The following is a 25,164-nucleotide window of genomic DNA, read 5'->3' as shown; positions in this document are numbered from 1 at the left end:
CAAAAAAATAAAATTTAACAATTAAAATCAAAGAACAAGAACAAAATGTCCAAACAAATCTAAAGAATATTTAGCTCAAAATAAACGAACTACAAAATGATGAATACAGTATGAAACCACTTTGTTGCTGTTGCTTAGTCTCAAGTCAGGACTCTTCTGCAACCCCATGGGCTGTAGCCCACCAGGCTCCTCTGTCCATGGGATTTCTCAGGTAAGAATGCTAGAGTGGATTGCCATTTCCTTCTCTAGGGGAATCTTCCTGACCCAGGGATCAAACCCACATCTCCTGCATTGCAGGCAGATTCTTTACTACTGAGCCCCTGGGGAAGCCCCTGATGAGGCATTTTTAACCACACAAAACAATCAACAGTGCACAGTACATGCACAGTAAGAGGTGAAAATCACAGCCAGAAAACAAAACATACTGTGCATTTTTGGCAGAGTTTCAGTATTTCTGGGGAATAAGGGGAATGAGAGTAAACAACGGAAGCTTCAACTGTCTCTGTAATGTTTTGCTATTTACAAGTATAGCAGTAGTCAAATCCAATGGGTGGGTCCAGTCATTTTTTTCATGTTAGCCTCCACACTTTTCTGTACATTGGAATTCCTAATTAAAAGGCATAAATAAAACAACAACAACAACAACAGATCTAAACATAATCATGAATTAAATCTATGCATGCACTCAATAAAACAAAATTTTGTCTTACCTCAACTGAAGCGCGAGGAGTCACAAAGAACTGATTGAATTCATCAGGGCTAAAATCTCCAAAAATATACTGGGGAAAAAAAAAAAAGAATCACAGATCCCATAACATACACAAATCATACAGTTTCAGAAAAAAGTGTTACATCAATCCTATAAATAATTAGCCAGAACCCCCAAGACCCTTTCTCCAGTAAACAGACAATGCTGTTGGGTGCTCCTTTATAGTCCCACTGCAGAGAGATCTTTAAGTCTAGATAAAAACCTTACAATTTTATGGAAGAAAATCAAATTGATGGGCCTTATGATGGGGGAAAATGTTCCAGACAATACCAACTACCAGCAAGGATGTGAAGCAACTAGGGATGCAGAAAGGCATAGCAACTCAGGGGAAAAAAAAGGTTGGCAGTTCCTTATAAAGTTTACTTACCACACAACCCAGCAAGCTACTCCTAAGCACTTACCAAAGAGAAATGAAGAACAATGTCCACACACACACACACACACACACACACACAAAAACAAAAAAACAAAAAAACCCCTGTGTGCTGAAGTTTACAGCAACTGTACTCATAACCACCAGAAACTGAAAAGAAGCCAAATCTATATCAAGAGGTTGACATGATACATGAACATTATGAACTACTAATCAATGACTCTCTAAAGCATCACACTAAGTGAAGCATCAGACTTACAAGGCCACAAGCTAAGGACAGAAAATAGATCCGTGGCTTCAAGGTCGGAGGAAGGAATCATTACAAAAAGGAACAAGGGAACTTTGCAGGGGGCGCGGGGCAGAGCTTCACAGGTAAAGCCTGTTAGAGAAATAGTAAACTTCCCATGTGCCTAGGAAACACATCCACCAAAAATTAATGATTTCAGTTCTTGAATATGAATGGACAACAAAAAATCAAAAGACATGAGAGGGGGCAATAAACAGCAATAAAGAGGGTTACTATTAAAACAGGGGAAAATGAATCTGTGTAAACAAAACATAGGAAACAGAAAAGAAGTTAAAATTCTAATCTGTATCATGAAAGAAATTCTAACAGGTAAAATAAGCAGACTGTCAAGGAAAAAAAGGAAGCGAGAACAAGGAAGTATTCAAAGAAATCAAAGGATTATTAAATTTAAATTACTAAATTTACAAACTCAACAGAAGATCTTAAAGAACCAAGATCAATGCTGTAAGACAGCAATGATACAAAAGTTCCAAGAAAAAAAGTATTTTTTTTCATAGAATTCTATTCTATAGTTTACTACTCAAGTGCAAAAGGCAAAATAATTCTGACTCTCATACACACTTGGGATGGGTGGAGGTGGGCTGCTTAAGAATTCCAGAAAATGCATTCAAGGGATACAAAAGCAGTAACAAACAAGCAGGATCCAAAAGATGATCGATACTGTAGACGTGAAGCCCAACGCAAACATGAAGGAAGACTCATGCTGCTTTATTTAATACCAACAACAGGAATGTTGTCCACGTAAAAGAGATCCACTCTACCTTCTGAGCGGCTATTTAATTCACAATGTGGGGAAGACACATTAGGATAAGAAGTGAATGTTCTTACAGAATTGCTAAGCTTTTCTCTTCAGGCTGGATTTCTCTTGGAAAGATAAAAATAAATGAAATACTCATTGAAATCACACTTCTATGTACACTTTCTTATTTGAGTTTCCATACAATCTAAAGTCTTTTTAAAAAAACAGAAATTGGTCAATCCAGTAAGAGAACTAAAATTTCAAATGATTCAATAAAATCATGTCAATGAAGAGGAAGGGGAGGAACCATGACCCAGCAAGCCTTCTACCAGTCTGCAGGAACAAACCTCATGGTCAACCATCAGAATGCTTCAGTTCAGTTGCTCAGTCACATCTGACTCTTTGCAACCCAAGCACGCCAGGCTTCCCCGTCAATCACCAACTCCCAGAGCTTGCTCAAACTCATGTCAATCGAGTCCGTGATGCTATCTAACCATCTCATCCTCTGTCATCCCCTTCTCTTCCCATCTTCAACCTTTCTCAGTATCAGGGTCTTTTCCAATGAGTCATTTCTTCCCATCAGGTGGCCAAAGTATTGGAGTTTCAGCTTCAACATCAGTCCTTCCAATGAATATTCAGGATTGATTTCCTTTAGGATGGACTGGTTGGATCTCCTTGCAGTTCAAGGGATTCCCAAGAGTCTTCTCCAACACCACAGGTCAAAAGAATCAATACTTCAGCACTCAGCTTTCTTTATAGTCCAACTCTCACAACCATACATGACTACTGGAAGAACCACAGCTTTGACTAGACGGACCTTTGTTGGCAAAGTAATGTCTCTGCTTTTTAAAATGCTATCAGTTTGGTCATAGCTTTTCTTCCAAGGAGCAAGTGTCTTTTAATTTCATGGCTGCAGTCTCCATCTGCAGTGATTTTGGAGCCCAAGGAAATAATGTCTCTCACTGTTCCCACTGTTTCCCCATCTATTTGCCATGAAGTGATGGGACCAGATGGCATGATCTTAGTTTTCTGAATGTTGAGTTTTAAGCCAACTTTTTCACTCTCAAGCGGCTTTAGTTTTTCTTCGCTTTCTGCCATAAAGGTGGTGTCATCTGCATATCTGAGGTTATTGATATTTCTCCCAGCAATCTTGATCCAACTTGTGCTTCATCCAGCCTGGCATTTCGCATGATGTACTCTGCATGTCAGTTAAACAAGCAGGGTGACAATATACAACCCTGACATACTCCTTTCCCTATTTGGAACCAATTTGTTGGTCCATGTCCAGTTCTAACTGTTGCTTCTTGACCTGCATACAGATTTCTCAGGAGGCAGTTAAGGTGGTCTGGTATTCCCATCTCTTTCAAAATTTTCCACAGTTTGTTGTGATCCACACAGTCAAAGACTTTGGTGTAGTCAATAAAGCAGAGGGAGATGTTTTTCTGGAACTCTCTTGCTTTTTCAATGGTCCAGAAGATGTTGGCAATTTGATCTCTGGTTCCTCTGCCTTTTCTAAAACCAGCTTGAACATCTGGAAGTTCACGGTTCACATAATGTTGAAGCCTGGCTTGGAGAATTGTGAGCATTACTTTGCTAGCATGTGAGATGAGTACAATTGTGCAGTAGTTTGAGCATTCTTTGGGATTGCCTTTCTTTGGGATTGGAATGAAAACTGACCTTTTCCAGTCCTGTAGCCACTGATGAGTTTTCCAAATTTGCTGGCATATTGAGTGCAGCACTTTCACAGCATCATCTTTTAGGATTTGAAATAGCTCAACTGGAATTCCATTACAATCTCCACGAGTTTTGTAGTGATGCTTCCTAAGGCCCACTTGACTTCACATTCCAGGATGTCTGGCTCTAGGTGAGTGATCACACCATCATGGTTATCTGGGTCATGAAGATCTTTTTTGTATAGTTCTTCTGTGTGTTCTTACCCCCTCCTCTTAACACTTTCTGCTTCTGTTAGGTCCATACCATTTCTGTCCTTTATTGTGCCCATCTTTCCTGAAATGTTCCCTTGCTATCATTCATTTTTTTAATGAGTTCTCCAGTCTTTCCCATTCTATTGCTTCCCTCTATTTCTTTGCACTGATCACTGAGGAAGGCTTTCTTATCTCTCCTTGCTATTCTTTGGAACTCTGCATTCAAATGGGTATATGTTTCCTTTTCTCCTTTGCCTTTCGCGTCTCTTCTTTTCACAGCTATTTGTAAGGCCTCCTCAGACAGCCATTTTGCCTTTCTGCATTTCTTTTCTTGGGGATGGTCTTGATCACTGCCTCCTGTACAGTTTCACAAAGCGTCCATAGTTCTTCAGGCACTCTGTCTATCATGTCTAATCCCTTGAATCTATTTGTCACTTCCTGTATAATGGTAAGGGATTTGACTTAGGTCATACCTGAATGGTCTAGCAGTTTTCCCTACTTTCTTCAATTTAATTCTGAATTTTGCAATAAGGAGTTCATGATCTGAGCCACAGTCAGCTCCCGGTCTTGTTTTTGCTGACTGTATAGAGCGTCTACATCTTTGGCTGCAAAGAATATAATCAATATGATTTTGGTATTGACCATCTGATGATGTCCATGTGTATCTTTCAGTGTCATATCTTTTTGCCTTTTCATACTGTTCATGGGGTTCTCAAGGCAAGAATACTGAAGTGGTTTTCCATTCCCTTCTCCAGTGGACCATGTTTTAACAGAACTCTCCACCATGATCCATCCATCTTGGGTGGCCCCACACGGCACGGGGCACGGCTCATAGTTTCATAGAGTTAGACAAGGCTGTGGTCCATGTGATGTTTGGTTAGTTTTCTGTGATTGTGGCTCTCTGTTAGCCTTTTGCCCTGCTTCATTTTGTACTCCAAGGTCAAATTTGCCTGTTACTTCAGGTATCTCTTGACTCCTACTTTGGCATTCCAGTCCCCTACAATGAAAAGGACATCTTTTTTGAGTGTCAGTTCTAGGAGGTCTTGTAGGTCTTCACAGAACCATTCAACTTCAGCTTCTTCAGCATTATTGGGGATTACTTGGATTACTGTGATATTGAATGGTTTGCCTTGGAAACAAAGAGAGATCATTCTGCCATTTTTGAGATTGTGCCCAAGTACTGACTGCATTTCGGACCCTCTTGTTGATTATAATGGCTACTCCCTTTCTTCTAAGGGATTACTGCACACAGTAGTAGACATGGTCATCTGAGTTGAATTTGCCCATTCCAGTCCATTTTAGTTCTCTGATTCCTAAAATGTTAATGTTCACTCTTGCCATCTCCTGTTTGACCACTTCCAATTTACCTTGATTCATATATCTAACATTCCAGATTCCTATGCAACATTGTTCTTCACATTATAGGACTTCATTTCCATCACCAGTCACATCCACAATAGGGCACTGTTTTCAATTTGGCTCTGTCTCTTCATTCTTTCTGGTGTTATTTCTCCACTATTCTCTAGTAGCATATTGGGCATCTTACCGATCTGGAGACATCTTTCAGTGTCATATCATTTTGCCTTTTCATACTGTTCATGGGGTTCTCAAGGCAAGAATCCTGAAGTGGTTTGCCATTCCCTTCCCCAGTGGACCATGTTTTATCAGAACTGTCCACCATGATCCATCCATTTTGGGAGGCACTACACAGCATGGCTCATAGTTTCATAGAGTTAGACAAGGCTGTGGTCCATGTGATGTTTGGTTAGTTTTCTGTGATTGTAGCTTTCATTCTGTCTGCCCTCTGAGGGTAAAGGATAAGAGGTTTATGGAAACTTCCTGATGGGAGGAGAGACTAACTGTGGGGGAAACTGGGTCTTGTTCTGATGGGCGGGGCCATGCTCAGTAAATCTTTAATACAATTTTGTGTTGATGGGGGGCCGGGGGGGGGGGGGGGCGGCGGCTGTGTTCCCTTCCTGTTGTTTGTCCCCAACCAACACATCACCTTTGGAGACTGCTGGATACTCACAGGCAAGTCTGGGTCAGTTTCTTATGGGGTCACTGCTCCTTTCTCCTGGGCCCTGCTGCACACAAGGTTTTGTCTGTGCCCTTCAAGAGTCTGTTTCCCAGTCCTGTCCTAAGTTCTGTAGTCAAATCCCACTGGCCTCCAAAGTCAAATTCCCTGGGGGCTCTCAATCCCTTTGCCAAATCCCCAGGTTGGGAAATCTGTTGTGGGTCCCAGAACTTCTTAACAGTATGAGAATTTATTTGGTATAACTGTTCTGCAGTCGGTGGGTCGTCTGCTCAAGGGCTCTAAGGTAGGGTTAATGGCAACCTCCTCCAAGAGGGCTTATGCCACACCCAGGACTGCCGCACCAGAGCCCCTCCCCCTGCAGCAGGCCACCGCTGACCCATACCTCCTCAGGAGACACTCAAACACTCAAAGGCAGGTCTGGCTCAGTCTCTGTGGGGTCTCCTGGAGCGCACAAGGTTTTGTTTGGGCCCTCCGAGCGTCTCTGGCGGGTATGGAGTTTGATTCTAAACACGATTTCGCCCCTCCTACCGTCTTGCCAGGGCTTCTCCTTTGCCCTTGGACGTGGGGTATCTTTTTTTGGTGGGATATAATATTCTCCTGTTGATGGCTGTTCAGCAGCGAGTTGCAATTTTGGATTTCTCACAGGAGAGGATGAGCACACGTCCTTGATTTCAGATTCTATCCCTCCCAAGGGAGTTTCCCAACCGGTTGTTAATGCCCAAAAGTTGTCGCAAAGGAACACCAGGAAGACGTCTGCAACAGTGTTGATGACAAGCGGGGATGGTCTAGCTGGTTTCAGGATCTAATGAAGCTCATGTTCTTGATGTCTCATCACAGAAAGAATTCATAGAGACAAAGTGATAGGTAAGAAGTAGATTTATTCAGATGCAGAGAGAAGCACACTCCACAGAGTGTGGGCCATCGCAGAAGGCAAGTAAATGCTCAGGCTCCAGGGAAAGACTTTTTCTCCTATTATTTTCGATTTTACTCAATTCTTTGTTTTTAAAGTATTATTTGAAAAAATCTGCTACAGATTTTAAGTTTGCCTTCTCATTACAACTTCATGTCAATAATCTCTCCACAGATCCACACCGTTAGCGTGATCACAAACCTCACTGGTGAGGGCGCCAGGAAGGGTAGGAAGACTCCCTGGCAGTCCAGGGTTAGAACTCTGCACCTCCACTAGAGACTAAAAGCTCCTGGTGCAGCCTTCCAAATGGAAGGAGCATGTACAGGGAGAAATCTCCAACACTGTTAAATTAAGAAAACATTCTTTGGGTTAAAAAAAGGGGGGGGGGCGGGGGGGGAGGCAGGAAAATAGAAACACTGATTTGTATTTGCATAAAGGTAGGGGCTTCCCTGGTGGCTCGGTGGTAAAGAATTCATCAGTGATGCAGGAGACTCCGGTTCAATCCCTGGATCAGGAAGATCCCCTGGAGAAGTAAATGTTCTTGTCAGAAAAATTTCATGGACAGAGGAGCCTGGCAGGCTACAGTTCATGGGGTCGCAGAGTCAGATATGATTTCATGACTAAACCACCATAGACAGATCAATATCAGGACTAACCTGGTGGCTTGGTGGTGAGAAGTCCACCCACCAATGCAGGGGACACAAGTCCAATCCCTGGCCCAGGCAGATTCCACATGCCAAGAAGCATCTAAGCCCAGACATCACAAATACTGAGCCAGCACTCTAGAGTCTGCTTGCTGCAACTAGAGAAAAGTCCTCACACAGCAACAAAGACCCAGCACAGCCAAAAACTGATTTCTAAAAAGCAACAGATATTGGAAGGAGGGAAAGTCAGTGGAGGTTGTGGAATGGAGAGTGAGATGTTTTAGGATATATCTTTTCAGAGTTCTTAGTTCTGAACCATGCAAAAATACTTTATTCAAAAGATTAACTGTAAAGTCAATGTTATCAAATCACTCTACAACTATCATATACCCATTTTCCAGAAGCTGTGTTTGCACCTATGTTTCATGATCTCCTTGACAACAGATTAGGACTTGATGAAAACATTTAATCCAAAAATGACACCATAAGCAACTGCTAACTATCAACTATGCAATGCTAAAGTATCATTTAACACCTGACAAATGGCTAGCCAGAGCTGCTCTGAACTTTTAACATAATTCTCTTAACACCAGCTCATATATATCAATAAACAGCTCCATAAAAATGCACATGAATCACATTCTCTGCCCTAATCGCATCTATTTTCAATCCTTAAAATGCATGAGTTTTTGAAAGTAAGTAACACTTGCAACAATCTAAAGAACAGTCATGTCAGTTTTGAGACTGAGCTTACAGAAGGGGCTGCTAAGAGACTAGCGCCAAGTCTCAATCTGAGTTGCACAAAGTCACTCAAGTATCAAGTAAGGGAGACTTCAAATAAAAGACAATTTCCTGCCATCACAATACATGTGAAAAAACATGTATTTTCATGGGCAAAGAAACTAATGTCTCTTTTGTAACCACTCAAACACCGAAGAGAAGTAATATAATAAAATATACTATCCCACATAAATTTGGAGGCTATCATTTCAGTGTTTTTCAAAATCATCTACATCAGTTACAAATAATCACAGGAAGCATCACTATGAAGAAGTGTTTTTTATCCACACTGTTCCAAAAAGCCAAATAGAAGTATCGCTGTAAAGTAGAATTTAGCTTAAAAAAATTAGGAAGAAAAGTTAAATTATGAAGTTAAAACTACAAAAGCATAGAAAAACCCAAGTATTTATTCAACTGCAAACCCCAGTGAGCAGACATAAATTACACTGCCCTGAATTTTAGTGACAATTGTTTAACTAAAACCGTATCTGACTAAAAGCTGAAGCATCACAAGTCTTGGGACACCAAAGAATTTATCACAGAAATTCAGGGCAGCCAACTTCCATTAAAATGTTCCAGTCTCAGTTCAGTTCAATCTCTCAGTCGTGTCCGACTCTTTGCGACCCTATGAATCGCAGCACGCCAGGCCTCCCTGTCCATCACCAACTCCCGGAGTTTACTCAAACTCATGCCCATCCAGTCAATGATGCCATCCAGCCATCTCATCCTCTGTCGTCCCCTTCTCCTCCTGCCCCCAATCCCTCCCAGCATCAGGGTCTTTTCCAATAAGTCAATTATTTGCATGAGGTGGCCAAAGTATTGGAGTTTCAGCTTCAAAATCAGTCCTTCCAATGAACACCCAGGACTGATCTCCTTTAGGATGGATTGGTTGGATCTCCTTGCAGTCCAAGGGACTCGCAAGAGTCTTCTCCAACACCACAGCTCAAAAGCATTAATTTTTCGGCGCTCAGCTTTCTTCACAGTTCAACTCTCACATCCATACACGACCACTGGAAAAACCAGAGCCTTGACTAGATGGACCTTTGTTGGCAAAATAATGTCTCTGCTTTTTAATATACTGTCTAGGTTGGTCATAACTTTCCTTCCAAGGAGTAAGCGTCTTTTTATTTCATGGCTGCAATCACCATCTGCAGTGATTTTGGAGCCCAAAAAAATAAAGTCTGACACTGCTTCCACTGTTTCCCCATCTATTTCCCATGAAGTGATGGGACCAGATGCCATGATCTTAGTTTTCTGAATGTTGAGCTTTAAGCCAATTTTTTTACTCTCCTCTTTCACTTTCATCAAGAGGCTTTTTAGTTCCTCTTCACTTTCTGCCATAAGGGTGGTGTCATCTGCATATCTGAGGTTATTGATATTTCTCCCGGCATTCTTCATTCCAGCTTGTGCTTCTTCCAGTCCAGCGTTTCTCATGATGTACTCTGCATATAAGTTAAATAAGCAGGGTGACAATATACAGCCTTGACATACTCCTTTTCCTGTTTGGAACCAGTCTGTTGGTCCATGTCCAGTTCTAACTGTTGCTTCCTGACCTGCATATAGGTTTCTCAAGAGGTGGGTCAGGTGGTCTGGTATTCCCATCTCTTTCAGAATTTTCCATAGTTTATTGTGATCCACACAGTCAAAGGCTTTGGCGTAGTCAATAAAGCAGAAATAGATGTTTTTCTGGAACTCTCTTGCTTTTTCGATGATCCAGCGGATGCTGGCAATTTGATCTCTGGTTCCTCTGCCTTTTCTAAAACCAGCTTGAACATCTGAAAGTTCACGGTTCACGTATTGCTGAAGCCTGGCTTGGAGAATTTTGAGCATTAATTTACTAGCGTGTGAGATGAGTGCAATTGTGCAATTGTTCCAGTCTCACCACCCCCAAAAGTCTTCCCAATTTTCAATCACAAACTGTTTTAGATGCCTGGCAAAATGAAGAATGTTACCAAAAAGCAGGGGCAGGATTGTGCTCTTCCAAAAACTCAATGTCACAAAAGGCTGTGGAAAAGTTCCAGATGACAGGAAGCTAAAGAGACAGGGCAACTAAATGCAACATCTGACCCTATGCCATATCCTCCCCTGGAGGGGAAATGATATAAAAGGAGAACATAGGGTCAACTAACAAATCCAGAATACGAACAGTGGGTTAGGAAAAGATACCGCGTCCATGTCAACACATGGAAGTGATAGCTGTCCAACTGTGGTTACTTTAAGAGAATATTCATGGGAAATATACATTCAAGCAGACAAGAAGGCTAAAGGGTCCCAGTGCATGTAACCCACCCTCAAACCTCAAAGGGTAAGAGAAAAGGTGTCTGTATTTTCATGTGTTTGTGAGTTTGTACAGGTATCTGTGTAAAGAGGGAGAGAAATTAAACACACCCCGATGATTAAGTGAGGTTCAACCCTAACCAGTCAATATGAATAAAAAATCAAATGGGGGCCCTTTATACTTCTGCAATTTTTATAAATTTAAAATTTTTCCAAATAAAGAGCTTGCTGGGGTTGTTTTTAAACTAAAACTGAAAACACTCAGCTGTTAAGAAAATTTTTACCTACCCTCTTCTTATACATGTGTGAAACATTTTCCTTCCTCTGGAGAATAAATATATTTTAAAAGTCTGTTTTTAAAGAAAAATATGGTAAGTTTTGGTTTAAAAAATACAAGATGAAAATGAGTCAGTGCCTGATTTCACAGGATTTACAATCTTGTGGGGAAGAAAATGGCACTGGCCACATGCATTCATTTGTCCCGTGGGAGCAGCGAGAGCTGAAACTCACGACAGTGAGGCTGGTGAGGGAGGAAGTGCAACCCCACTTTCCCCATCCCTGCCAAGCCTGTGGGGGCCCTGCACGCCCAGGCACCCAGGCAACGGGCACTGCGAGCCCTCGCTGGACCACAGAGCACTACAGAAACGTTGGCACTGTCAAGTGAGGCAGATCCCTGAGGTTTAAGTCAGGCCCACCAGAGTTGAATGAATAGTGAAGTCAAGAGGAGGAACAAGAAAGCAACCACAGATGCTCTGCTCCCAGCTGTGGTGGGGGGGGGGGGGGGAGGCCACGGGGGTTGGGACACAGCACAGGGTGCTGAGCTGCCCCGTCCCCCCTGGGAAGGGGCCTGGGGGTGGAGGGGTCCTCTCAACCAGAATAAAGCTCCACTTCCCCTCCCTTCCACTGGCCCCAGCTCAGGCCTTCAGAACTCCTACTGTTCCTGTCTGATTATTTTCTGATCCTTTCTATAGAGGACATGAAAAATATACGCGCAAACTCACATCAGGAAAAGGGGCAAGCCCTTGGCACAGCTAGGATGGAAGCAAGACACGTCACTGCAGCCCAGCGCCAGGGTGTGGCCACTCTGGGTTGCCAGAAGACTCCAGAAGGCCCTCTAGGGCCTAGGGCTGTATAGCCTGCGAAAGGCACAGGCCAAACTGGAAATACCAGTATTCCTACTAAAGGAAAAGCAAAGACAGCCTCAGCCCAGGAGAGGTGAGGAGAAGGAAAGGCGTTTGCCAGTCGCCTGCGTGGCCCGCTGCTGGCTCTCCAAGGATCCGACGCAGCCACGGGAAACAGTACCTCCTGAACGAAGCACGGACCCGGAGGACGACCCCCAGAACAGGCACTAGGGGGCGCCGGAACACAGCTTCCAAGGTATGAGCTCCAGAAACATAAGTCATTGTGCTGGCTGCCACCAAATCAGTGTCCTCCGCCCTCAAAAGGATTGGGAGAAATGGGAGGTGAGCCTCTGAGGTAAAAACTTAGGCTACAAAGGCATGATCAATAAACACTGCTGCGTGTGCACTGTACTTCACAGATTCTGCAGCAGTCGGACACCTGTGAGTCAGACCCAGGCACAGTGTCCCAAGAACACTCGAAGCCCAGCCCCGCAGGATCAAATGCCAGAACCAAACAGGAAGTAGAGTCTTCTCCCTCCCCCCTCCCTCTTTCCCAACACAAAAGTGAATTCTGGAGGTAGGAGGAAACGTTAAGGACTAATACACTGGTGGCTCAGCAGTAAAGAATCCTCCTGCATCACAGGAGATGCAGGTTTGATCCCTGGGTCAAGAAGACCTTCTGGAGAAGGCAATGGCTACCCACTCCAGTGTTCCTGCCTGGAGAATCCCATGGACAGAGGAGCCTGGTGGGCCACAGTCCGTGGGGTTTAAAGAGTCTGGCAACACTTAATGACTAAAAAAACACTGTTCCGAACGGGGGGGCGGGGGGCGGTAAAAAAAAAAAAAAAAAAAAAAAAAAAAAAAACCACTGTTCCGAGTGATGAATGCTTTAACTTCATCTCTAAAATCAGGGTATGCCAGACTAAATCCATCTCCACAGTTCTTCCTAGCTCCAAAAGGATCCTCTGGATCTAACCCGGAGAGACACAGCTTTGGGAATGTTCTCAGACTGACATGACTACCAGGTGGCTGGCACCTGAACACATCATGCTGAGTGAAAGAGTCAGATTCAAGGGCCATGTGCTCCAAGAATCCATCACATGAATTGTGTGATGTCCAGAAGAGGCAAATCCCCAGAGACAGAAAGAAAAAAGAGGGTGGCTGCCAGAGGTTGGGTGGGAAGGGGTCAGGGAGTCATCATTATGGGTATGGAGCCTCTTTCTGGAAAGATGAGGTGTTCTAAAGTGGACTGTGGGGGTAGCTGCACAACTCTGTGAATATACTAAAAACCGCCAAAATGTACAGCTATTTAAATGGGAGAACTATTAACAAGTTAAAAAAAAAGAGAGATCAGTACTTGCATAAAAAGTATCATTTAAATTTCTTTCTTTTTTTAAATTTCTTTAATTTTTTTAAATCAGGACCCAGTACCTGATGGATGGTGACATCTACTGAACAGTCACTGCTCAGCCTTAACTTTGGAAATTGGTGTGGGTGGCCTAGGGGACACCTGAAGGTGACAATGTTCAATGCACAGCAGGAATTTCATTGATTTAACAGCATGTATTGAGAACCAACTATCCACGCTGAACTGTGCTTGATTATGAGAACAAATTCTGAACAAGACAGACAAAGTTTGGGACACGATGATATTTATAATTTTGTCACCGTGTGCGTGAACTGCGCACTGCAGACAGTACAACAAACGGCAGAAGCAGACAGAGGAAGAGGTGGGCAGAAGAAGGTTTATGCCTCAACTGACTACCCAGGGTTGCAGCAGGATTCTCCTCACTTTCTTGGGGCTAAGGAGTCCCAAGAAGGAAAAATATAGACAAAAAAGTGTGACAAAGCCACTCCCTCCTTAAGATTCAAATGTCAAGTGTTGGTTTCATGTGGTTTGTGTATTTTGTTCTGACTATTAAAGTCCTATCAAAAGCTATCCTCTCAGCAATTTCCCTGGTAGTCCAGTGGTTAAGACTCCTCACTCCCAAAGCAGGAGGCATGGGATTGATCCCTGTCCAGGGAACTAGATCTCGAATGCTGCGTGGCATGGCCAAAAACTAAGATTCCACAAGGCGTGGCAAAAAAATAATAATTTTTAAAAAGTTATCCCTTCACTTTTCCAAGATTTTTAATAGACTGGATTTACTTAAGTGCTTTCATGGGGAGTCTAAGTTGAAACTTGTTTCCACAGACTGTACTCTCCAAATCAGAAAACATGATTCACTTAACAGAAATCCAGTTTTACCAACTTTTCAGGCCTATTGTACATTACTCAATGTCAGTTAAATTTTAACTTGCTTTGCTCTAAACTATTACTAAACAGCCCTCATTATACAGTAACTTGCTATATAGACTTTTTATCACATGGAAAAGAGCTGATAAATTAGGGAGTCAATTTGGTACTTGTTATCTGGGATACTCCTAGGAGAAAGAAGTTCAAAATTCCACCTATTTTCATTTCAATCACCTTGGTGCTAATCTAGGAAGGAAAGGGAAGGGATGGGAAGAGGAAAGTGAACACCAATGAAAAAGAACCATTTCTGTCAAAATTCATCAAACTATATACATTAAATGAATTAAATTCACTGCATGTATATTATATCTCCATAAAGTTGTTTTTTAAAAAGGAACAGACACCAAGTCAATTCATCTTTTCCATCGCGTGCATCAGTACTTGGCATATAGCAGGTGCTCAAGAGCTCTGCTGAACAAATGAGTTCAGGAAGAGGAGGAAGAAAAGCAAAGCCCACAACCAATCCAAGTTCCAGGGCTGAGGACCAACGCCCTCTCTACAGCAGCAGTTCCACTCCAGAGGCCGGTAGGCTGAAGAACTCCAACTCAACTGCTCTCATTGTTTCTTATGCTCCTGTTTTTACTATCACCAGAGGTGGACGAGCAGGGGCACAATTTTCACTTCTAAATATAAACTTTTAACATAGTCAAGATATAACATGCAATTTTTAAACATAACATTTAACCATAATCAAGAAAAGTGAATTAAAGCTTTATAGAAAACTTTAATAAGAGAATATATTCTGACCTAGAGGAAAATCATTCACAATAATCACATGGTTTCCCGAACTAGAGAAAAATCAACCTCCAAAGTGTTAAACCTTAAAGGGGAAAAATGGGGGGCAGTGGCAAAACAAACCGTGGATGTGCATCAGGTCAGATCAACTGTAAAAGTACATTTTTTTCTCCCCAGCCCTCCATCGTTGACCACCATGTAAGTCCCCTGTGTCTAGCATGTTGGGGGCATTTGCCCAGTTTTTCTTCCCCTCGCTCTTTTCTACTTAAACTTCCTTATTAAAGCCTATTTCCTTAAGAAACCCCTGCTCGCAGGCAGATTCACTTTTCTGTCACAAATATGGCTCATGTTCCTGGGAACCCTATCAAGGGTGGGTGAGGACACAGAGGGGAACGAGGTACTGCTGCTGCAGATGTGAAAGGTGACCGCTGCTTTCTAAAAACTTTGCAGCCTCTTACAAAATCAAACATACACCCACCATATAACATAGAAAAATTCTACTTCTAGGTATTTTAACCATGAGAAATGAAAATGTATATTCACACAAAGACCTGCACGTGAATGTGGTCAACAGCTTCATTCATAACAGCCAAATGCTAGAACAAGAGGTGCCCATCTAGGGCATCACCAAGATGCCCATCAAGAGGTGAAGAGATAACTGTGGTCCATCCCTACAATGGACTAGTACCCAGCACTGAAAAGGAAGGAATCTTATACCACATAGGCAAATGTCAAAAATGCTATGCTGAGTGAAAGGAGGCAACACACAGAGTACTCTATAAAATTCCACATAAAGAAAATTCTAGCAAACGGGAACTTAGCCTATAATAGTGACAGAAAACAGATCAGTAATTGCCTGGGAGAGGGATGAGGATTCGTGGTGAAGGGTCATGAGGGAAACTTACAGGCAATGAAAATGTTCTCTATTTTGATTGTGGGAGCAGTTACCCTGGTATATACATTTATCAAAACTCAAAGTGCTAGCTTATAATTGGCACATTTATTGTATTAAATTATACCTCAATATGGTTGACGTTTTTAACTAGACACACATCTATCAATAAATAGATGAGGCAGTTGTATTATAAAAACAGCTCTTGAAGATCAAGGACCACGATACTGATTTTCTGTTTACATAAGTAGAATTCTTAAGCACTTGATAAATACTCACACACGAGGGCTCTTTAAGATTTTCATGTTCCTTAACTCAAAGACCCTAACTAGTGGTACACAACACGACCTAAACTATAGTGCATGCATCCGTATTCCGCTGCCTGTTATCACTATAACCGGCCTCTCTAAGCCTCCAACCTCAGACTGTTCATGCCTGGCTTGGCCTTTACAACTGCCTAGATCCCCTGACATACCCAACCCCACACTACACACAGACAATCAGTGCCAACAACGCTGAATCAAAACTAGGACTGCATTAAACAAAATGCTACATGAGCAGAAACTTGTAAATCCATCTGTTCTACAGGATTTTTCACTTAATGAAATATGCTGGAACCAAACCAACGAAAGCCTGACTACTGAAGGCCACCTGCCAGAAAGGAAAGTGCATCACTAAATCAGAGCTCCATGTTAAAAGACATTTTGGAACAAAAGAGGTGTGACTACATAGATTATCTTCCTCTGTTGGTCACTGCCAATGGTGTCTTCAAACACCCTGAAAAACAGAGAGGTGCCTAAGAAACAGGACTCGTCTTAGCTGGTACACACACTCCTCTCCTTCCAATTTTAAGGAGAAAGTATATAGAATGTTTCCTCTTATGAACTGCTTTGGTTGTTAATGAAGACCAAAGTTAGAAGAGTTGGTCAAGACAGTAAAAGCTGCAAAGTTACTATCTGCTGAAAATAAAAGAATGCAAGAACAGGTACTGAGAGCTTAAGGATCTGCCAACCTACTCAGGAAGTAGTCCACTTTTTATTTTCTCAATTTAACCTTCACCTAATGACCTGCTGAAAAACAGCCTCCAAAGATTGTAATTATGGACATATAGTTTACCTGACCAGCCAAAACAATAGACTGAACTCCATTCTTGAATTACATATGTAAATTATGTTATGATTAGAAGTATTTTATTAGAAAAATGAAACTCAAGACTTCAGAAAGTCTCTTGTACGGTAAACATGTGGAGCTCAGAATTCTGGAAAAGAAATTTTACCCCAGTCAGCTCACAATACTGTTTTTCCTACAAAGGTGGAGCTCACCAAGCTGGGGAACAGGGTCAGCTGCACAGGACAAAGCCATCAGGTGGTGCTTCTCAGCCCTGAGACACCTGAGGACCAACTGAGCATCCTCAGGCCACAATTCTGGGTTCCATGGTGGGAGGCAAGGCTTCACTTAGCATTTCAAATGCCTCCTATGTGAATGTGATGTGCAGTCAGGGTTCAGAATCACTGAACACAGGGGCACGGCCAAGACCCAAGGAGTGAGGTGTGGAAGAAACGAAGCAGAAACTGGGGTGAGGGTAGCGTAACTATCCCCACACTCAGGGGGAGCCCTAAACCAGACATAAGAAACTATAACACAATCTGAGGCGAATGCTCACTCCGTAAGAGCACCCACTGCTCGACGGACATCCAGAGAAGATGCTTTTTACTTTCTCTAGAGCAGATGTTTGTAAAATGGGAACTCTTAGTGCTTTTAAGGGTTTATTGGTCATTAACAAGTTAAAGCCCAACAATCAGAAGAAAAACTGTAACACAACTAAACTAGAAATAATTTGATAGAAACATTCCACTCCAATGCAACTTTTCAGAAATGTCTTTTTGACAGAGACATTGCTTTGTAATGGAACTCATTTTCCATTTGCTCTTTTGACTCAATGAAATATTTCGCCTCCAACATTCTGGTTTTCCAAAAATAACCTGATTCAAACCAAATCATTTTACATCCTTAAGCTCATCAATCTATCAAGCACTTGATTAGTAATAAGACCTCTCTCACACACACTTTTCATAATAATCTTTCCTGGAGGGAACTCTGTACCTTTTTCAGGACTTGGTTCTGGCTCTTAACCATTCTCTCTCCTCTGGGCTGACACCTGGATATTCATTCTCCCATTAAGCAGTCCACCTACTCTCACAGCTTCAACTAAGCAGATGAATTCCAAACTCACACTTTCAACTTGGACTGCTCAGTTATACTCCAGTTCCACAGTTCAAGCTGCCAACCCCCAGATTCATTCACTGTTATGTTCTGGCTTAACCTTAAAATCAAAAGGTCCACTATTTCCTCAAAACCAGGTCCTGCACTTATGCCAACAGCAAACTTCACTGTTCTTCCAAACTCTTGGATGAGAAACTTGGAAGATTATCTTGAATTATATATATACCCCAGTTCCTGGACAATCTCATCAAAACATCAAAATGCTCAAAAGATTTCATTTGGTAAAAACAGCAGCAACTGCATGAATTAAAATAAGCATGCCAATTAAGTGATCCCCAGTCAGGGAGCTAGGATCCTGTTTAATTGGCACATTACTTCTGTGAGACACTGATTCCCCTAACCTTTTTGGCGGTGGTGAGGAAGTGATGCAAGCAAATGAGGCCCACCACCTCAAGAATGCACATGCACACATTTCGGCACGTGATTTCAGGACATGCAGACGCTCTCACGCTCCTCACGTCTTATACCACCCTGTTACTCACAGTGTGGTTCCCAGCCCAGCAGCAGAGACACAACCTGGGAGTTTATGCAGCTCTCAGACGCCCCCCCCACCCCCCACCCAGTCCAGACCTACAGAAGCCAAACATGCCATTAACAGGATCCCCCACTGACTTTTAATGTAGCATCAGCCTGAGAAACAGGGGATGTAGCACAGCATCCCAGGGTCCTCCTTACGGCAAGCTGAGCCTTGTATCCTGGACACCACTGCAGGGCTCCCAACTCCTCTCTCAGGCTGGGTGACCATTTACCACCCACGCTGGAGGCACCAGCCCACATCAAATGCTCTCCTCCTTTCTCTCCATGTGCCCAAATCCCATTCATTCTCAAGGCCAGTCATTACCCACCTCCTTCACTGCCTGAATTCCCCCTGCAGAACCTGCCATGTCTGCAGAGCTCAACACACTGCACATCTCAGAACCTGCCCCAATGGTTTCCTATGCCTCAGTCACCTACTGAGTCACCCACTCCCTACACAGGGTAAGAACACTAGACACCTTCTAGAGCCGCTACAAGCAGCAGCTAACACGCCTGTCCCGGCTGGCTTCTGACACACAGAACTCAGTTCGAGTATCCTCTTTGCAAACTGCTTTCCTAACAAACCTGAGTTACTCTGGATTTTAACAGGTGATTAGCCTCATTCCCACAGTCAACCAGGGATTTCCTAAATGTACAGACTGTGTTATATCTTCCATTAATTATTCATCAATAAATATATCTTGAGCACTTATTACATTCCAGGCTCAGGGAATGTAACAGTGAACAAGAGAACTCCTTCCCCTCACTAATCTTCCACTCTAGTAAAGGGAGAGAGAGAATGAACCAAATAACTGTTAGGATACCAGATGAAGGGGATCAGAAGGTGTTAAGTGCTCTGAAGAGAAAGCAAGACAAGAAGGTAGTGGGGATGCAGGAGGCTGCGATTTTAAAGAGGGCAGAAAAGAAATTAAAAAATGAAGCCAACATTTCATTCTTTCACTATATTAGCTGAAGCTTAACCCACGGAGGCATTAGAGCTGGAAATCTCCAATTAGGTCAGAAAGTCTTTTTCCCTGAACATAAACAGAATTAAATGGTGGAACATCATCTGCTATTGCCAGACATAAAACAATTTAACTTCACTGACTCAATGGACCTGAATTCTAGCCAACTCCTGGAGACAGTGAAGGACAGGGGGAGCCTGGTGTTCTGCAGTCTGTGGGGGTAAGAAAAAAGTCAAACATTAACTTTAGTGAATGAACAACGACTTTAAGGTTACTTCTAAGTATGGCATTTTAGAGCATATTCTCAGTTTCAATTATGATCCTGCCAACTGAAAAATAATACACAATCGAAAAGAGACAATAACTTGAAAATATTACCATTTGCACCCCATCAGTCCAAAGGTCACAAAAGAGTTGGGCACAACTTAGCAAGTACACAACAACAATGCCATCTCTAAGGTCTGGTCCTAGGAAAAACGCAAAATAAACCAACCTGTCCACTTTGAAAAACTAAAATAAATAAAGAGGGCAAGGAGGCAGGCCTGCCTGAGAAGACTCGTGCACTCCAAGTGGCCCAGGGCCAGGGAGCAAGTGCGTGGACAGAGCAGGTAGCGTGCTGCAGCAGAGACAACTTATCTGTGCTCATTTTTGTTGGCAATAGCTGAGTTCAAAAAATAACCAGTGGACGAACAATGACACTGGCTGAGATATCTAAGATGACAAAGGTAGGAAACACAAACATAACTGAGGCGGCAAGCCAATGGAAAAGCTCTCTTTCCACACTCACCAGTGACATACTCAGGCTCTCCACCTGGGAAGGTAGACAGCTTTGTGGCTCTGGAATTTGGAGATAATGGCATTTGCTCAGACCAGGTCAACAAAGGATCAATGCTCTGGACCACCATGGGGAAAGCTATCATGAAGGTATTTATTGTATCAGTAACGGTCCTCTGATCTCAGCTAAACCTGCTGAGAAACAGCCTAAAGAATGAAACAAAACAGATTAGCTGATATACAGATGAGTCGCCTGGATTCAAAAAACTACACAACAGGAATAATGAGAGTCATGAAACCCTTAAAGAAAGCCTAGAGGTCACATGCATTCTTAACGCAAGAACTGCAATCCATCTGAAAACCTGAGGAGCAGCCCACCTCTTCTGCAGCAGCTCTCGTTACTATAAAGGTATGTCTAGGGAGGGCAAATCTGTGCCTTGTGGTTCCCGCACCCTGTGGTCCTGACCTTCACTCCTAGGACTGGAAGTAGGCTCTGCCAGACGACGTCTGTGTGCTGTGCCCTCCGCCAGGCAGGGCCATGCCTTCCTTCCACTGCTCAGGCACTCGGCCCATCCGGGGCCAGCAGCCTGCAGGCCTCCGGGAAGAGCTGACTGACCAGGAGGAAGGGCAGGGCATCCCCAGCACCAAAGTCCACAGGGCCCTCCAGGCTCCCCGTGCAGGACACGCTTGGGAGTCCTTCCCTTCTTCACAGGGAACAGAGGAAGCTAACTCAGATCTATGCTTTCAACAAAAAGAAATCAATGGCAAAGAAACAAAATGGCAACATATTTTACTTTCTGTCCATCTTAAAAAGAAAAGAGACTCATTTGCTCAACATGTGTCAGGGGGTGAGAGGCCAAGTCTTTCCAAACCGAGCTGCAGCAACTCTGTATCCAAGCCCAGTCATGGCTAGGATATTGCTACAATGTCACTGGGAGTGAAGTTCAGTTACAGCCAGAGAAGCTTCCAGCCAAAACTAAAGAGACTGCTCAAGATTTTTTTCCAAAGCAATCTCTATCTCTTTTTCATGGAACAGAACACCAGTCACACATAAAAAAGAAAGTTTGTGCTCCTGGCACCTAACTCACACTGTGTAGTATGGCACGGAAAAGCCAAGAATTCAGTAAGAACCAAGATGGAATCAAGAGTGTTATTTTAGCAACAATTTATGAAAAACTGGAGACAAGAACTAAACTGACAAATCCATGACCAGCAACAACAACAAAAAAGGCTGCAAGAATTTCCAGTGGCAAATTGGCTCAATGCTATGCCCCAATCCTCAAAGACGGCAGACAGTCACAGTTAAACGGAGCTGGGGCAGAGCCCGAGCTGCCCCTCACACGAGAGTCCTATCTCATCACATGGCACCCAGCAGTTTCTTATGGCTTTGGCGAATATAATACAATATAGAGCAACAGTTGAATAAATGTTTTCAGAAAGGAATTTGTCAGTTAGCTGCTGAACTTCAAACAAAACTGAACTCTCATGCTCAAGACCCAGGGTGGCAGGTCTTCAAAGCGGCAACATGTCAGGCTCCTCAGTCGGTTCTGTTTCCACAAGTCACTCGATTCAGGGCTAAAATTACTAACATTACCTCTCAGAGGGCCACAGCTGGCGTCTTTTGTTGTTGTTCATACCTAACCTCGACTGAAAACGTTTTTAAATGCCCAAAATAGGACTCAGTTAATTCTATTCATGGGAAAGGGCTCGGCAGGTTAAGGGGAAAGGCGGTAAACAAAAGCATGCAGAGGCTCTGACACCCGTGTGAGGCTGAGGCCCTGGGGGGCTGAGGGAAACAGTGGGGGCCTAATTAGGGGTCCCTATTCAGTGTGTCTGGATGGCCACCAGGATGCCAGGTGGTTCGACTGAGAAGACAATGACCAAGGACCGTGACTTAAGAAATACTATTATATAAAATAGGGCTTCCCTGATAGCACAGTTGGTAAAGAATCCGCCTGCAACTCAGGAGACCCTGGTTTGATTCCTAGGTTGGGAAGATCTGCTGGAGAAGGGATAGGCTACCCACTCCAGCATTCTTGGGCTTCCTTTGTGGCTCAGCTGGTAAAGAATCCTGGCCTGGAGAATTCCATGGACTGTATAGTCCATGGGGTCGCAAAGAGTCGGACACAACTGAACAACTAAGCAACACAGCACAGCACATTATGTAAGATGAACCCAAATGTCTAAAATTTCAAGGGAAGCATTTGAAAATATTAACAGAAGTCATCTCAGAGTCATGATATATGGGTGATATATTTTCTTTACAATCAAGGAATAAATGCTGGTTTTTAAATTTGCCCCCCTCTCCAAAAATTAAAGAGAATACGGGCAGAAAGTGACGAGGAACTAAAGAGCTTCCTGATGAAGGTGAAAGAAGAGAGTGAAAAAGTTGGCTTAAAACTCAATATCCAAAAAACTAAGACTGTGGCATCCGGTCCCATCACTCCATGGCAAACAGATGGAAAAACAATGGAAACAGTGAGAAAAGTTATCTTCTTGGGTTCCAAAATCACTGCAGATGGTGACTGCAGTCATGAAATTAAAAGACGCTTGCTCCTTGGAAGAAAAGCTATGACCAACCTATAGCATATTAAAAAGCAGAGACATAACTTTGCCAATAAAGGTCCATCTAGTCAAAGCTATGGTTTTTCCAGTGGTCATGTATGGATGTGAGAGTTGGACTATAAAGAAAGCTGAAGGCTGAAGAATTGATGCTTTTGAACTGTGGTGTTGGAGAAGACTCTTGAAGAGTCCCTTGGACTGCAAGGAGATCCAACCAGTCCATTCTAAAGGAAATCAGTCCTGAAAATTCATTGGAAGGACTGATGCTGAAGCTGAAACCCCAATACTTTGGCCACCTGATGCAAAGAACAGACTCACTGGAAGAGACTCTGATGCTGGAGAAGACTGAAGGCAAGAGGAGAAGGGGACAACAGAGGATGAGATGGCTGGATGGCATCACCGACTCGATTGACATGAGTTTGAGCAAGTTCTGAGAAGTTGGTGATGGACAGGAAAGCCTGGGGTGCTGCAGTCCTTGGGGTCATAAAGTCAGATATGACTGAGCGACTGAACTGAACTAACTGATGCCCCTAAATGACCTTTCCTAACGACTCTATCCAATTATCACTGAGGACACTCAAGGGCTATTTGCCTTGCACTAATCTGCCTCAGATATTCCCAAACAAATGTCCTACATTTTCCCCCCTCAAAGTTTTAGGGTTTAAGGTGCTGAGGTGAGCAGAGAGAACATTCTGGGATCTAGAGGAGAGCCGGCAGAGGACACCCTTGCCACCCTGGGGAGGATCCCAACCGGGCCTAGAACAACCACCTCCATCAGCAACCCACACAGAGCCTGCGCTTTCCCACAGACACCACCACCAAGGCTGGACTACCAAGGTCCTTCATCCCCCAACCCCCCACAGCGTCCCAGCACCCCACCCTACACACCAGGCACAGGTGCCCAAACAGGCAGCAGGCCTAAAGACTCTGCTCTTCCGCACGCGCTCCCCCCACACCCCATCCCTGAGCTTCTCTGCTCAAATGTCATCTTTCTAGGAGAGTCAGCTTCTCCTGATGCTTCTTCTCAGCTTCCCCTGACGCTCGCTTTCCAACCCACATGGCGCTGCCACTCCTCCCACCTCCACCGCACCCTCCCCAAGCTCAAGCTCGAGGCCACCTTGAGCCTGCAGGATGGTTCTGTGGGGCAGGCAGCGTGTGAGTGCGTCACCCTCTTCCACGCTCTCCCCAGGGTAAGACTGGCCGCCTCCCCACCCCTCCACCGCCTTGGCACCCAGTTCTGAGTTCTCAGGGGCTCCCCAGGCCCTGCAGCCACAGAGCCATCTCAGACTGGGTATCGGCCAAAGCCCTGCTTCTGGGAGCTGGTCCCCTGCCTCCCCTGCCCTCCCTCCAGACGTGGTCTTCAGTGTGGAATGGCCCTCTGCATTCCTGTGACTATCTGATTAGTCGCTCTCTCTAGACAGTAAGCTCCCTGGTAAGAGGGACAATGCCCATCTCTGCTTATCATTCCATCCTCAGTGCCTGGTACACAGTAGCCACTCAATAACTACCTACTGAACGAATGAATGAAAGTTTCTGACTATATTGTTCACACTTCTGTTACAGTAATTACCACCCTAAAAAAGGGATTCACCAATTAGCAGGTTTCCCTCTCCTACTACCCTGTCAACCCCCAAAGTACAGATCTCTCTTCCGCTCTATCCTGCTAACGCCTGGCCACCAAAATTCTTTGAGCAATCACAAAAGATAAAAAGTCCTTTATATGCAGTTCTGAATAAAAGTGCCTGGTATACTACAAATTAATTCCAAAGGCACAGAATACTACCCTTGGAATACCTGACTTTGCATTTTATTAGAAGTGATGGAATATGATTTCTGGGGAGAGGAAGCAGACATGAGGAGTGGGACAGTTCTTTAGGATTTGCTTTTCTTTTCTTGCCACTGCAGTATTTCAATAAATACAAGGGGAGGAGACCAAACATGAACCTGCTTATTGACAAATATTTTATGAAAAAGTCTTTCTCAATCTTTTTCAAATATTTCACAGTCTAATTTGCTTTTTGATCAAATTAGTATGTAGTTTTAAGTTTTTAGTTTTTTTAGCATTAAAAAAAACTTCATGTTTTAATTTATCACTAATTATTTTCTTAATGTTACTAAGCAAAATGTATCTCCCACTCTGCCTCCGAATAACTAATGAATTAAAGAAGCTCATCTTTTAGAGAATTTCCTGGTGCTCCAGTGGTTAGGACTCCATAGGTCACTGCAGGGGGCACAGGTTTACTCCCTGGTCAGGGAACTAA

At 43.4% G+C, this 25,164-nt stretch overlaps 1 protein-coding gene across 1 annotated transcript in view; it reads right to left on the bottom strand.

Annotated features, from left to right (window-relative positions):
* USP10 (ubiquitin specific peptidase 10) overlaps positions 1-25,164 on the bottom strand; it is a 64,805-nt gene that overhangs the window by 32,553 nt on the left and 7,088 nt on the right. Inside the window, exon 2 of the mRNA XM_065925121.1 lies at positions 711-779. Within this exon, the coding sequence (XP_065781193.1) occupies positions 711-779 (69 nt within the window). The remainder of the gene's footprint in view (positions 1-710; positions 780-25,164) is intronic.

The sequence above is a fragment of the Muntiacus reevesi genome, chromosome 2 (genome assembly GCF_963930625.1).
Source record: "Muntiacus reevesi chromosome 2, mMunRee1.1, whole genome shotgun sequence".
NCBI lineage: Eukaryota > Metazoa > Chordata > Mammalia > Artiodactyla > Cervidae > Muntiacus > Muntiacus reevesi.
This window is presented reverse-complemented; position numbering and strand designations above follow the sequence as displayed.